Genomic DNA, 13666 nt, shown 5'->3' with positions numbered 1-13666 from the left:
ACGATTCGCTGTCTGGGTAGTGTAGGAGCACAGTCTGGTTTGTGATTGGTTAAAAGGTCACCATGCACTGGCCAATGAGAGCTGAGGCGCTTCTGGTATGAATAAGTGGAAGGCGGGAGCCATGGGGAGGGGAAGCAGGAGACCTAAGAAGGTGTGTCACGTCCCTTTTGCTGTTTGTGGAAGCTTTTGTGTAATTGGTGGGTTCTTCTTCCGATTATACCAATCGCAAGCTCTTCTCTGCGGAGCCTTAACTAAGAAATTGAAAGTGGAGATGAGGGTGCAGCCAATGGAAAAAAAAAAGTGCACAGCAGCCAATCCTCCTGCAGCGTTTTGTGTCTTTGCCCAACTGGAGAAAGTGTTTCATGTGGAGAGGCGTTACCCAGTCGCCAATGGGCGGGCGCCAGTGAAGCGAAGGAACCAATGAGTGTGAGACGTTGAGTGACAGCTGTCCAATAGAGATCCTCAGTGCTAGTACAGATTGCGGCTTAAGCACCGCGGCGGTCTGAGGAATGTCAACTATTCAACATGGAGGCGGAGGTCGATAAGCTGGAACTGATGGTGAGTGTGAAGTGAAGGAGATCTGCTGGGTAGTTTATTTCTCCCGGATGGTCTCCAAGGTGGGATGCAATTTTGAGTCGCCGGAAACAATGGGCGGCAGAAGCTGGACCATATTCGAGTTCCCTCCTCTTGTATCAAAGGGAGTCGCCGCCGCCTGGTCTCTTTTAACCGCCGCGGAGGAAGGGGTTACATCCGGGAAACTCGTGAGGGAAATGGCGGGAGATGCTGATGTAGCCGGGCCTTTGGAATTCCTTGTTCCTTGCCTTTACCTTTCCGCCCGCCAAGGAGCTGAGGCTCCTAAAGACAGCGTTCTATGCATTTCCCCCTCAAGGACGTGACTGGAATAATCCCTAAACGCCCCTTGGAGGGGAGAGGTCGTTCACACTACAAGAAATGGGGATGGAGGGTGGGGTGGGGAATAAACCGAGGTGGGCGGAGAGAAATCCCATTAGGGCAGAGCGGTTCACGTTCTCCAAGGCGGGCTGAGAAAGTCTGAGAAGGGTTTTGACTTGCGTGCAGAACTTCCTGGCGGCCAAGGGAAGCCCCAAGACCCAATTTCTGTTAGGCTTGAAAGTGGCAATCCTTGAGTGGGGGAGAGGTGTGAGCGGTGGGGATCTGAACCTCTGTCTCCTTTCTCGACGCACGGGAGGAATTGGGACCTAGAAGGCACTCTGCTCTGGAGTTGCCGAATTTCATTCATTTTCGAAAGTAGGGGGCGGGGGCGAATAATTGGAAAGGACTCCCGCTGCTGCTTGGCCTGCTCGGAGGCGCCAAGCTAAAGGGATGTCCTAGTTTTCTTCTATGGATCCTTCCCTCACTTGTCCTCTTTATTCCCTTCCTCCCATTCTTAGACTACCAGCTTGATCGCCCGCGCTTTTTTCTTCTTAGTTCCCCTTGTTCTATCTCCAGTCCTTTGCCCCCTGCATTACCGTGTGTGAATTGGGCTGGCTTTCCTTAAAATGTGGAATTTGGAGGACGCGCCCATCATTTAATTCCTGTCGGTTTTTTGTTAAAGGAAAATAACAAAATTAAGTAAAAAAGCCCAACTCCTTCTTTTCTGTCGCAATCCGCCGTCCTCCCCCTACAATACTCCGGCTTTACAACTTAGATATCATTTGTTCCAGTGCTGCCTTCTCCAAGCTGAACCTTGGGGTCACTTCAACATCAGCACTTGTAGTGATCCTGGAAGAAACTGAGTACCACACTCGCCCCCATTCCCACCTCCAGAAAATGTGAGAGTTTCATATACCTTATTATTTTCTTCTGACTTATTAATGAATTAAGGTGCCTCTCAAATACAAATTTGACTAGAAGGCTTTCAGTTGATTCTGACAATTTTGAGTTTTAATTTTCTTTGTGGGAGTGGGGAATGGCATGGGGCGGGATGGCAGTGAAGAAGGAAGAATTTTCTGTTGCTTTACAAACAAACCTGTGAAAATGAACTTTTAGTTTAAAGTTTTGTTATTTTTATCATTCATTAATCAAACAGAAGAACCCAAAACATGTCAAGTATCCTAGTTTGATTCTGTTGACAGGCATAAATTAACACGGTCTTGCTCTTTACCCCATTCTGAATTCCTCTCTCTGAATGGATATTTCTGCCTTAAGTTTAAGATGCTAAATGGTACTAATTCTGCTTTTAACTGTTTTTCTCCCCCCTCAAGTTGGCTGTTTACTTTTGAGATACCAATTAAGCCTTTTCTTGGACTTTGCATGAGAGTCAGAATTCTCACAGGATTTTTTTTTTTTTTTTTTAGGTTGAACACATTTTAATTTAAGAAAAAAATGATTAAGTATACATCTTGAAAAAAGGTTTTAGAAAATTGTCAGATAGCCATACTCTTAAACTTTTAGGTGTTTGAATGATGGGGTCGTTTCAAAAAAATTCTTTGTAAGAGATGAAGAGAAAAAAGCAGGTTTTTAAAAATTACTTGCTGGTAACCTAGTGGTACCCCCCCCTTCAAGTTATTAGTTGTTATTAGTTTGTTTCCATATTCATCAGGGTTTAAAAAATGTATTTGAATGATTATAGTTTTGTTACAGAATTAACAAAGCTTTCTTTTGATTGGATAGTAAAAGGTGGTGTATCTCATCTTCAGATTTGCCATGTGCTTTAAAATGTTTTATTTATGAACTGGTTTAGTTTCTTAGATTGGAAAGAAATGATTTCCTATCCAATCCTCTGAGTTTTGGTTCTGCATTACTTTGAATAAAGGATTTGTTGAGGAACTAATGTTGAAAATTTAATAAATGAAAGAGAATGCATACTATTTAACTTTGAAAAGAAAGTATTCTCACTTTTCAGAAAGCCTGGTCCTCTTATTTTAAAAATATTTCATATTTTTCTTGTTTGAATTAACTTCCAATTCAGAAAATTAAATATCTGTCTCTGAAGTACTTGTCTTTAAAACCTGATCCTTGGCTGGCAGAGTTGAGCTATTCTAATACCTGAGTTATGTGGCCTTAGGATTTGAGATCAAGTCACCCATGTTCCAGCTGTCCTGTATTTGAGTTTATTTTTTAGGAGGTTGAATCTAAATAGCTGAACTAGACTATTTAAAGTTTCGTATAAATAATGGAAAGTGTTTTTGCATCAGTCAACATTATTAATGGGGGAATAAGCTCATTGTAGGGTAATCTTTGTTCTCTAACTTTTTTCCTTTTCACTTACTGGTTGAGTGGTATTTGTCCAGTGTTCTTTTGTGGTACCACTAGTGATTGTGCAAAAGTACAATGTGATACTATGATACTATTTCTATTTCTGGGTTTATCAGATTTCTAAATGATTTCTTACCAGTTAAAAGGTTGGGATAATGATAATTAGCTTGAATCTAAGAAAACCTGATTTCTAAATCTCAGAACCTCCTCCTGTACCATTATTATTTCCTTCTTGATGTTTGTACGTTTGAAGAAAATGGAGATGATTTCCTCTTATGTTTAAGATCTTTAGGGGCTAACTGAAAATTTAAAATCCCCTTCCATAGTATTCCCTTAGGTAGGGTCTTGTTTAGGACTCCTTAATTCCTTGAGAACCTGTAAATTTTTGAGATAAAAAGCTGTAAGATAGTTAAGAGCTTTTTAGAGTTTGGTGTATTTATTTTATTTTATTTTTTAAAAGATTATTTATTTATTTATTTGACAGACAGAGATCACAAGTAGGCAGAGAGGCAGGCGGAGAGAGGAGGAAGCAGGCTCCCTGCTGAGCAGAGAGCCCCAATGCCGGGCTCTCTTCCAGGACCCTGAGACCATGACCCGAGCCGAAGGCAGAGACTTTAACCCATTGAGCCACCCAGGCGCCCCTATTTATTTTATTTTATGTTTTAAAAGATTTTATTTATTTATTTGACACAGAGAGAGCACAAGCAGGGGAAGAAACAGGCTCTCCATTGAGCAGGGAGCCTGATGTGGAATGTAGGGCTCAATCCCAGGACTCTGGGATCCAGTTTAGTGTAGTTTAGATTCCAGAAAGATAGATTGGGTATTTAGAGATGGGAAACTTATTTTACTTTTCATTTGTTTTCTCTGATTTTCTTACTTAATTGATCATTTGCAATGGGGGAGCTAATCAACACATCTCAGCAAAACAAATATTTTTCACAATTTTGCCTTAGTAGTAATTATAACTGGTTTTGTTAATACTAGTCTTAAGGTATTAACAAAACCCATATTAATAACTTCTGAAGCTTAGGATGTACTTACAGAAATCCTTTCTATATGTTTTTGTTAAATATTAATCATAAGTTAGTCATCAGAAAACTATTATTTTGATATTTAAGTTCAATTCTTTCTTTTTAACATTGATATACATGTTCTTAGGTTTCGGTTGTCTTCTGTCCAAAATGGTAGCCCTTTAAATTCTTTTCACACTGACGCTTCAGCTGATGCAAGATGCTTTTGTTTTCCTTTACTATCAATATCTGCTAACGAATGCTCTGACTTTATTGCACTACTGTACTTTACAGCTAGCAGTGCAATAGTATTGTCAAAGCATCTGAAAGCAGAATGCACACCAGAATTTTGATTCTTGCCTTACATCTTTCCTCAGTATCTGTGAGTAATTTACCACAATCTTTGTTGCTGAAAGTGTATAATTTTATTACCCTAAGTATATGTTTCAGGAAGTCATAATTTGAAAAAAAGCTCACTATTGTAATTAATGCACTATGAAACACATTGAGGTAACATTTTTTATACCTGAAGTTGTTATGACTTGTTTAAATGAGTAGTTGGATTTTTCTTCTTTCTGTAACAGATTTGGATAGGTTCTGGCATGTGTTGGGTTATCTTTGAGTTTTAAGGTGAATTAGTAAGTAATGAAAACAATCTCTGCTGTATATTTTATATGATAACTTGCCCCAAATCTTAATTGGTGTTAATTAAGTGTGCTATGTAGTTTATGCTTGAATTTCAAACTTAAGAGTGCTTGTTTTAAAGTTCTTTTTTGTAATAATGAGATAGAATAAAGTGCGAATCCATTACTTCTTTTGTAATCAGTTTTTAGATATAATTTGCATACAAAAAATGTACCAATTTTAGTTGTACAATTTGATGAGTTTTGACAAGTGTGGACAATCATGTAACCACCCCCACAGACATGGTATAGAACATTTCCATCACCTATTGTTCCCTTATGCCCCTTTGCAGTCAGCCTCCTCCTCCCAAGCTCCCTGACATTGATCTCTAGTTTTGCCATTTCTAGAAGTTAATATAAATGGAATCATTTATAGCTTGCAGTTTTTTGTGCCTGACTTCTTACACTTGGCACAATGCTTTTGAGATTCATCTGTGTTGTTGTACTTAGTAGTAGTTGGACCATTTTTATTGTTGAGTAGTATTTCATTGGTATAGACTATCACAAACTATTTATCCATTTACCAGATTGTGAACTCTGGGTTGTTTCCAGGTTCTGCTTATTATGAATAAAGACGTTATAAACATTGTAGTGTACCTCTTTGTTTGGACACAATGTTTTTGTTTCTCTTGGGTAACATGATAAAAATGTATGCATCATCTCATAAAAGAACCACTGAAATATTTACCAAAGCTATGTTGTAGGGTTCCAGTTTCTCCATATCCTTACCAACATTTGTATTTGTATTGGTATTGCCAGTCTTCTTTTTCTTTCTTTCTTTTTTTTTTTTTTTAAGATTTATTTATTTTAGAGAGAGAGCGAGCACATGTAGGAGTGGGAGAGGAAGAGAGAGAATCCCAAGCTGACTCCACACCGGGCACAGAACCCAATGTGGGGCTCAATCTCATGACCCATGAGATCATGACCTGAGCCAAAACCAAGAGTCATTCAACCATGTCAGTCTTCTTCATTTTAGCTATTCTAATAGTTGTATAATGGTATCTGCTTATAGCTTGAATTTGCATTTCCTTAATGGCTAATGATATTGACTATCTTTTCACGTGCTTATTTGCACTTGGAATATCTTCTTTAGTGAATATCTGTTGAAATCTTTTGCCTATTTTCAAATTGAGATATTTGTCTTTTTTTTTTTTTAAGATTTTATTTATTTAAGAGAGAGAGTGTTCACCCATGAGCAGGGGAAAGTGGCAGAAGCAGGCTCCCTGATGAGCAGGGAGGCCCATGCGGGGCTCGATTCCAGGACTCTGGGATTATGACCTGAGCAGAAGGCAGCTGCTTCACCAACTGGGTCACCCAGGTGCTTCTGAGATGTTTGTCTTTTTAACTATTTTTAAGAGTCCTTTAATTTTTTTCTGTTATTGCCCTCTCACATAAAGATTTTGATGAAGTCCAGTTTATGCATCTATTCTGCTATGGATTATGCTTTTTGTGTGTGGTTTTGTTTTGTTTTGAGATTTATTTATTTATTTATTTATTTGACAGAGAGATAGAGAGTACAAGTAGGCAGAGCAGCAGGCAGAGGAAGAGGGAGAAGTAGGCTCCCCGCCAAGCAGGGAGCCCGATGGAAGACTCGATCCGAGGACTCTGGGATCATGATCTGACTGGAAGGCAGCCGCTCAACCGACTGAGCCACCCAGGCGCCCCTGCTTTTTGTTTTCAATCTCAGAAATCTTTGCCTAACTCAAGGTCACAAATGTCTTTTTCTAGAAGACTATAGTGTTAGTTTGTACATTTGTTTTCTTTTTAAGGGTTTATTTATTTATTTTAGAGAGGAAGAGTGTGTGTGAGTAGGGAGATGCGAAAGCAGACTTCCTGCTGAGTGTGGAGCCTGACATGGAGCTTGGTCCCAGGACAAGATCCTGACCTGAGCTGAAACCAAGAGTTGGGCTCCTACCTGACTGAGCCACCCAGGTGCCCCAGATTTTACATTTAGATTCCTGTCCATTTAGAGTTAATTTTTGTATGTGGTATAAAGTGAGAGTTAAAGGTCTTTTCATTTATTTATTTATTTTGCATATGGATATTCCTCTGTTCTGGTACCATTTGTTGAAAAGACTATCATATCCCTATTGAATTTCCCTTGGCTCCTTTGTAACAAATCGGTTGAATGAGTATGTATGGACTGGTTTATTTATTTATTTAAAGATTTTATTTATTTATTTATTTGAGAGAGAGAGTGAGAGAGAGAGATCACACATGTATGAGTGCGGGCAGGGGCAGAGTGAGAGAGAGAGTCTGAAGGACACTGTGCACTGACACCCCTGAGATTATGACCTGAGTTGAAATTAAGAGTTGGTCACTGAACTGACTGAGCCACCCAGACACCTGGTTTATTTATTTTTGAACTCTGTTTTGTTCCTTTATGACATATCATGCTGTCATGGTTACTATAGCTTTATAGTAAGTCTTCTGTTACTGTTGTTTCAGAGGTAGATTTTAGTGATTCATCAGTTGCATATAACACCCAATGTCTATTACATGAAGTGCCCTCTGTAATGCCCATCACTCAGTTACCCTATCCCCCTACCCACCACCCCTCCAGCAACCCTCATTTTGTTTTCTGTAGTTAAGAGTCTCTAATGGTTTGTCTCTCTTTTTTCTTTTTTGGTTTGTCTCTTATAGTTAAGTCTTGAAATCATTTAATGTGAGACCTCAAACTTTGCTCTTGTTTTCTAAAATTTTTAAATTATTTTGTATTTCCAAATATTTTTTTTTTTTGTCAGTTTCTTAAAAAAAAAAAAAGAGACTGCCTGGGATTTTGGTTGGGATCATGTTAAATCTAGAAAAATTTAGGGAGACTTGATAGCTTGACAATAATGCATTTTCTGATGCTTGAACATTATCTCTCTATTTATTAGGTCTTTTAAAATTTCTCTCAACAGTGTTTTGTAGTTTTCAGTGTATAGGTCTTGTTTATAAATTTTTCATAACCTGTTCAGTGTGATTTCTACTACTGCTCTATATCTTAAAATTAGAGCAAGAAGTGTTATGTCTTCTAAAGAAATTTCAGGGGAAAAGTAAGCTATTTGTTAAGCAAATATCCTCAAAAGCCAGGAGAATGGATACAGAGGGAAGAAAGGTATCCAAGATATTAGGCATGGACTCAAAGACATCATTTGGTAGGGAATGAAGAACATGACTGCTTATGAGAAAATTATTTTATTCCCACATTTCATATATTAAAATATGAGTTACCTCTCTAGGCCTAAAGTGTGGCTGCTTTTCTCTTCTTTTGCTTTTAATTTCCTACCATTCTCAAGTAGGCAGTTCAAGCACTGGGTAGGATTCTGTGTTTTTTAATCAGGTAAGACATTACATGGCGAGGAACTGAGGGAAGAAAACTGCTTAATTCGAGGATCTCATTTTTCTCTAAAGAAGTGAATTGAGAGGCATCTGTCTGACTCAGTCAGCAGAGCATGAGACTGTTGATCCCAGGTCTTGAGTTCAAGCCCTACATTGGGCAAGGAGCCTACTTTTAAAAAAAAGTGAGTTGATAACAATGTAATGCATTTCCTTTTAGATACATCATTTAATTTTTGTTCTATCCCAGAGCATGTACAGCCATTAAGTTTTCTGGGTAAAAGATTATATACTAGTTAAATAAGAATAAAAACATGTACCAGATGGTGAGGAGAGGGAAGGTTTCTTCTGCCTTAAAATGTATTTTGATGTGAACACATCTTCAATTTCAGTAGTAGGTATGAAAGACCATATCTATGAATTTATTTAAAATGAAGTGGGAAATTTTCTTCTTCCTTGGAGGAAAGTAAAAGTTTTGAAACAAATAAAGAAAAGATCTTACCTTTGTTACCCAAATATAAAGTTTCAATGTTGAGAATGTCTCTAATAAATAAAATTTATTCTCAATTAGACTTTAAAAGGTTAAACTTCTGGGGCACCTGGTTGCCTCAGTCAGTTGAGTGACTGCCTTCAGCTCAGGTCATGATCCCAGGGTCCTGGGATCAAGCCCCGAGTCAGGCTCCCTTCTCAGCGGGGAGCATGCTTCTCCCTCTCCCTCTGCCTGCTGCTCTGCCTACTTGTACTCTCTATCTCTCTGTCAAATAAATACAAAAAATCTTTTTTAAAAAAAAGTTATACTTCTAAATTATCTCAATATATAACATTTTAAAAGTTTGAATAAGTCAATCCTTGATTCTTTGAGTCAGTGTTTTTCTCATAAGTGAGGAAATAACTCAGTTTTTGGTAAGATTTCCATGTAGTGACAGTGATTGTAAAATACATTTAACTTTTTAGAACAATTTATTTGTGTTAGGAAATAGACTTGTTTAACTTTTGTAAATGCTTTTTTCCCTCACTCAATCTGCCTAATTGTAAATGACAGTACTTCATACTTTCAGTAAATGTTACTAGGGCAGGCTAGTAAAAGAGGAATATAAATGAATGAATGAATGAATGAATGAATGAGGAGAGGACAGTATCTGCCTTTTCTGTACCCAGCCATATGCTTAGCATTTGGGTTTCAAAAGCAATCACACCTTTTTTTTTCTTTTGAATGACAAAAAAGCAGACTATCTCTTGGTACTTACTGTACTTTCCATTTCCCCCCCTGCTCCATCTAGGAGTACAGATGTTAAGTTTATTTGGCAATCTTTGTTACCTTGTCATTGACACTAAGGCAGAATCTATATTTCTCTTAAGGTGATGGTTTTTAATCCCGTCCCCCCCCCCCTTTATGCCATGAATCTTTAGAGGAGTTCCACCTCACCAGAAAAATGTACACAGATACATTAACTTGGTAACTAGTAAGCAGGGATTTGTATACCTTTGCCCCCATGGGCTCATGGGTCCCTTATTAAGAATATCTGCTATTCAGGGGCACCTGAGTAGCACAGTTGGTTAAGTGTCCAACTCTTCGTTTCTTCTCAGGTCATGATCTTAGGGTTGTGAGATTGACCCCCGCGTTGGGCTCTGTACTCTGCCTGGAATAGGCTTAGATTTCTCTCTCCCTCTCTTTCTTTCTCTAAAATAAATAAGTAAATCTTAAAAAGAAGAAAAGAGGGACGCCTGGGTGGCTCAGTTGGTTAAGCCGCTGCCTTCGGCTCAGGTCATGATCCCAGAGTCCTGGGATCGAGTCCCGCATCGGGCTCCTTGCTCAGTGGGGAGCCTGCTTCTCTCTCTGCCTCTGCCTGCCGCTCTGCCTGTTTGTGTTCTCTCTCTCTCTCTCTCTGACAAATAAATAAATAAATAAATAAATAAATAAATAATAAAATCTTTAAAAAAAAAGAAGAAGAAAAGAATATCTGCTTTTCAGAAGTTGAAAGTATTTGAAATTGAGTGACCACACATCATTAATCTTATATCCTTTTCAGTGTATATGTAAATAAGAATTGCTGCCACACTTCTACTCTCTCAAGATTATACTAAGTTTTTGTTTCAAGTATGTCCACTATTTTGTGCTCTGTAATTTGGGAATGTAGCTGTTTTGTCATATTGATGACATTTTCTAACATTATAATTTTAAGATTTATCATGTGTGTTTTATATACACATATTATACAATATTATAATCTATTCTCTCTATATATTATTCTCTCTATATTACACAATATAATGTTTGAACTGTGTTGTTTGCCAGGCACTTTTAAAGATCAGTGATTTTAAAAAAAGGCCTGGCATATTTGGGACAGTGAAATTCAGTGTGGCTGAGGTGTAAAATGTGAAGCATCTGTGGTGAACATGTTAATGTCATCTTGTGAAGAATTATACTAAGAGAGTTAATTCTACAGGCATTGGGAAACCCCAATGACCTTTTTAAAAAAATTTTTTTTTTTTAAAGATTTTATTTATTTATTTGACAGAGAGAGATCACAAGTAGACGGAGAGGCAGGCAGAGAGAGAGAGAGGGAAGCAGGCTTCCTGCTGAGCAGAGAGCCCAATGTGGGACTCGATCCCAGGACCCTGAGATCATGACCTGAGCCGAAGGCAGCGGCTTAACCCACTGAGCCACCCAGGCACCCCAAAAATTTTTTTGATATTTATTTTATTTTTAAGTTATCTCTGTACCCAACATGGGGCTTGAACCTACAACCCTGAGATCAAAAGACAGATGTCCCACTGATTGCGCCAGCCAGGTACCCTAACCCCAGTGATCTTGAAGAGTGACTTACACTTACACTTACAAAATTTGCTTTAAATAGTTATCATACATGTAATTTAATTAGAAGATGGATGAAAAAAGCCCCCTACAATTCTGTGAGTATTATACCTATGTTGTATATTTTAGATTTTTTTTGCAGGTATATATTTAACTTTTTTTTTTTTAAAGATTTATTTATTTATTTTAGAGAAAGAGAAAGAGAGCATGATGGGGAGGGGCAGAGGGAGAGGGAGAGAGAGTCTCAAGTAGACTCTGTGCCGTGCACAGAACGTGATGTGGGGCTCTATCCCATGGCACCAAAATCACGACTTCCGCCAAAACCAAGAGTGGGATGCTTAACTGACTGGACCACCGACGTGCCCCTATTTTTTCTAAACCAAGTTTGTTCAGTATATTATGAAAATCTCTCCCTGTAGTCCTTTATGTGTCCATAGCACAATTAACAAATAATCTAGGGTCCTGAAATCTTTTAAAAAGTTAGACTACATTCAACTGATAAAAGCAATCTTTTACAGGCAGGGGCTTGCTTATGTGTACTGTGCTAATAATTGTTTCATAAAAGCCTGCAGATTAGGAACTGATGAAGCTTCTGCTCACTTCTGCTTTGATGTTGCTATTTGCTGGAAATAACATGTGCAACCTTGTGCTTGTACATATTAGTGCTTATCTGCTCAAGACATGCATTGACATGTGTTCTTTCTGGAAGAGACTAGATAATAGTTCAGCCCTTCAGTAGAAATACACAAAAAACAATTGTGATTGTATATACATTTGTGGTGGCCCTCAACTTTTTGGGAACTTTCTTTTTTTTTTTTTTTTTTTTCTCTTCATATTTCTTAAAACAGGCTTTAGAGGGTGTTTGGGTTCCCAGATTGTTCTCCAAAGGAATGAATGTTCTTTCATCTATTCCTTTTTGTCATTGAGCATTAGGCTGTATATTAAAAGCTAGGGGATATAAAAAGGAAGACAGGGCTCTTACAAGCAAAACATTTGAAATCAAGTGGTGACACTATCAAGCAGACAAATGATTCTAAGTGAAATGGTAAGCTAGAGCCGTGAACAAAATAAAATGAGAGTAGATAAAGGTGTTTGTAAATCTGCATTGGAGGGAGAGGAATATAAAGAAAGGGGGGGGGGTTTGTTAAGTGTTAGTTTCTTTGGTTGATAATATTGCTAACCTAGATCTGGAAGTATTAAGTTTTCCCTTAAAATGATGTTTCTATGGAAAATGTATTTCTAAGCCTAGCTACTAAGTCTAGAATGTACCTCTACCAACTTCTCTCACCATAAATAAGATTGCCATATTTCGGGGCACCTGGGTGGCTCAGTGGGTTAAGCCACTGCCTTCAGCTCAGGTCATGATCTCAGAGTCCTGGGATCGAGTCCCACATCGGGTTCTCTGCTCAGCGGGGAGCCTGCTTCCCTTCCTCTCTCTCTGCCTGCCTCTCTGCCTACTTGTGATCTCTCTCTGTCAAATAAATAAATAAAATCTTTAAAAAAAAAAGATTGCCATATTTCTTCATTTTCTTGTGGTTTGATGCTGTTGAGGCAAACTCGCTCACATAAGGATGTGTTTGCTTTTTTTAGAGCACTGGTTCTTTTGAAAGGGAGTGTTATTGTGGCAGTAAGAATCTGTAGGTTGTTAAAAGGAAGTAATTTTAAGTTGGTCTGTAGTTCTTTTCTCCTTGCTGCCAAATAGTTGAGTGGTATAAAGCGTTAAGCTGATTATAATAAAAACTAGTATAATAGACAGATTATTATATGTTTATGCAATATGTAGCATACTCTAAAAGTCAAAATTATTTCCTAAACTATTTCTTTTCCTGTTTATGTAGTATCTTCCTTACAGTCCCAGTCTGTTTCCAAGGATGTCCAGTTGGCAGAATGTAATTTGGCTGTTTGGGGGGCTTTAATGTTGATCTCAATGGACTTTTCCTAGCTAAATTGCATATTTTATTTATCACTTGTAAGATGGGTATAAAAGTTTCCATTTATTCTTTTTACTGAGTTAGAAGAAAACTGGCTTCTGAAATATGAATGTCTTCGGTTTTGAAAAAATTCACTAGTTTTGGGGTGCCTGGGTGGCTCAGTTGGTTAAGTGTCTGACTCTTGATGGCTCAGGTCATGACAGGGTCATGAGATCAAGTGCCATGTTGGGCTCAGCACTGAGCATGGAGCCTGCTTAAGATTCTCTCTCTTGCTCTCCCTCTGTCCCCCCAACTCTAAAAAAATTCACTAGTTTTATTTTAAATATTCTAATGCTTCTAAAAATAAGATAGGTAGCTAAAGTTAATTAAAGAGCAACCTCACTGTTAACTAGGCTTTAAGAGGCAAATTTATAACTGAGGAGGGCTGTGAATGAAATTTTTCAACATCGGTTTGTGTACTTAATCAGATGCTAATGAATTATGGAGACTCTAGTACTTGGTCAGCAAATTTTGTACCATGTGACTAAAAAATTTTCTGTTTATGACCAGATCCTAGAACCCTATCGATATTGTCTCTGCTGTGTAAATAGCTCTGAGTAGTGCAATATTGCTTATAGGGTTTTGGTGTTTGGGAAGAACAATGGGCAGGTTGCAGAAACTATATAGCTGAAACTGAATCAACAGTCATCT

The 13666-nt window shown here is 38.1% G+C and overlaps 1 protein-coding gene across 1 annotated transcript in view; it reads left to right on the top strand.

Moving 5' to 3' along the window:
* Nucleotides 1–510: 510 nt before the first annotated feature.
* SKA2 (spindle and kinetochore associated complex subunit 2) overlaps nucleotides 511–13666 on the top strand; it is a 38965-nt gene continuing 25809 nt past the window's right edge. Inside the window, 3 exon segments of the mRNA XM_047708956.1 lie at nucleotides 511–558; nucleotides 1683–1709; nucleotides 1711–1790. Coding sequence (XP_047564912.1) covers nucleotides 526–558; nucleotides 1683–1709; nucleotides 1711–1790 — 140 coding nt within the window. The 5' untranslated portion in view covers nucleotides 511–525.

The sequence above is a fragment of the Lutra lutra genome, chromosome 16 (assembly GCF_902655055.1).
Source record: "Lutra lutra chromosome 16, mLutLut1.2, whole genome shotgun sequence".
Taxonomy (NCBI): Eukaryota; Metazoa; Chordata; class Mammalia; order Carnivora; family Mustelidae; genus Lutra; species Lutra lutra.
Note: the sequence above shows the minus strand (reverse complement) of the source record. Positions and strands in the feature narration are given on the sequence as shown.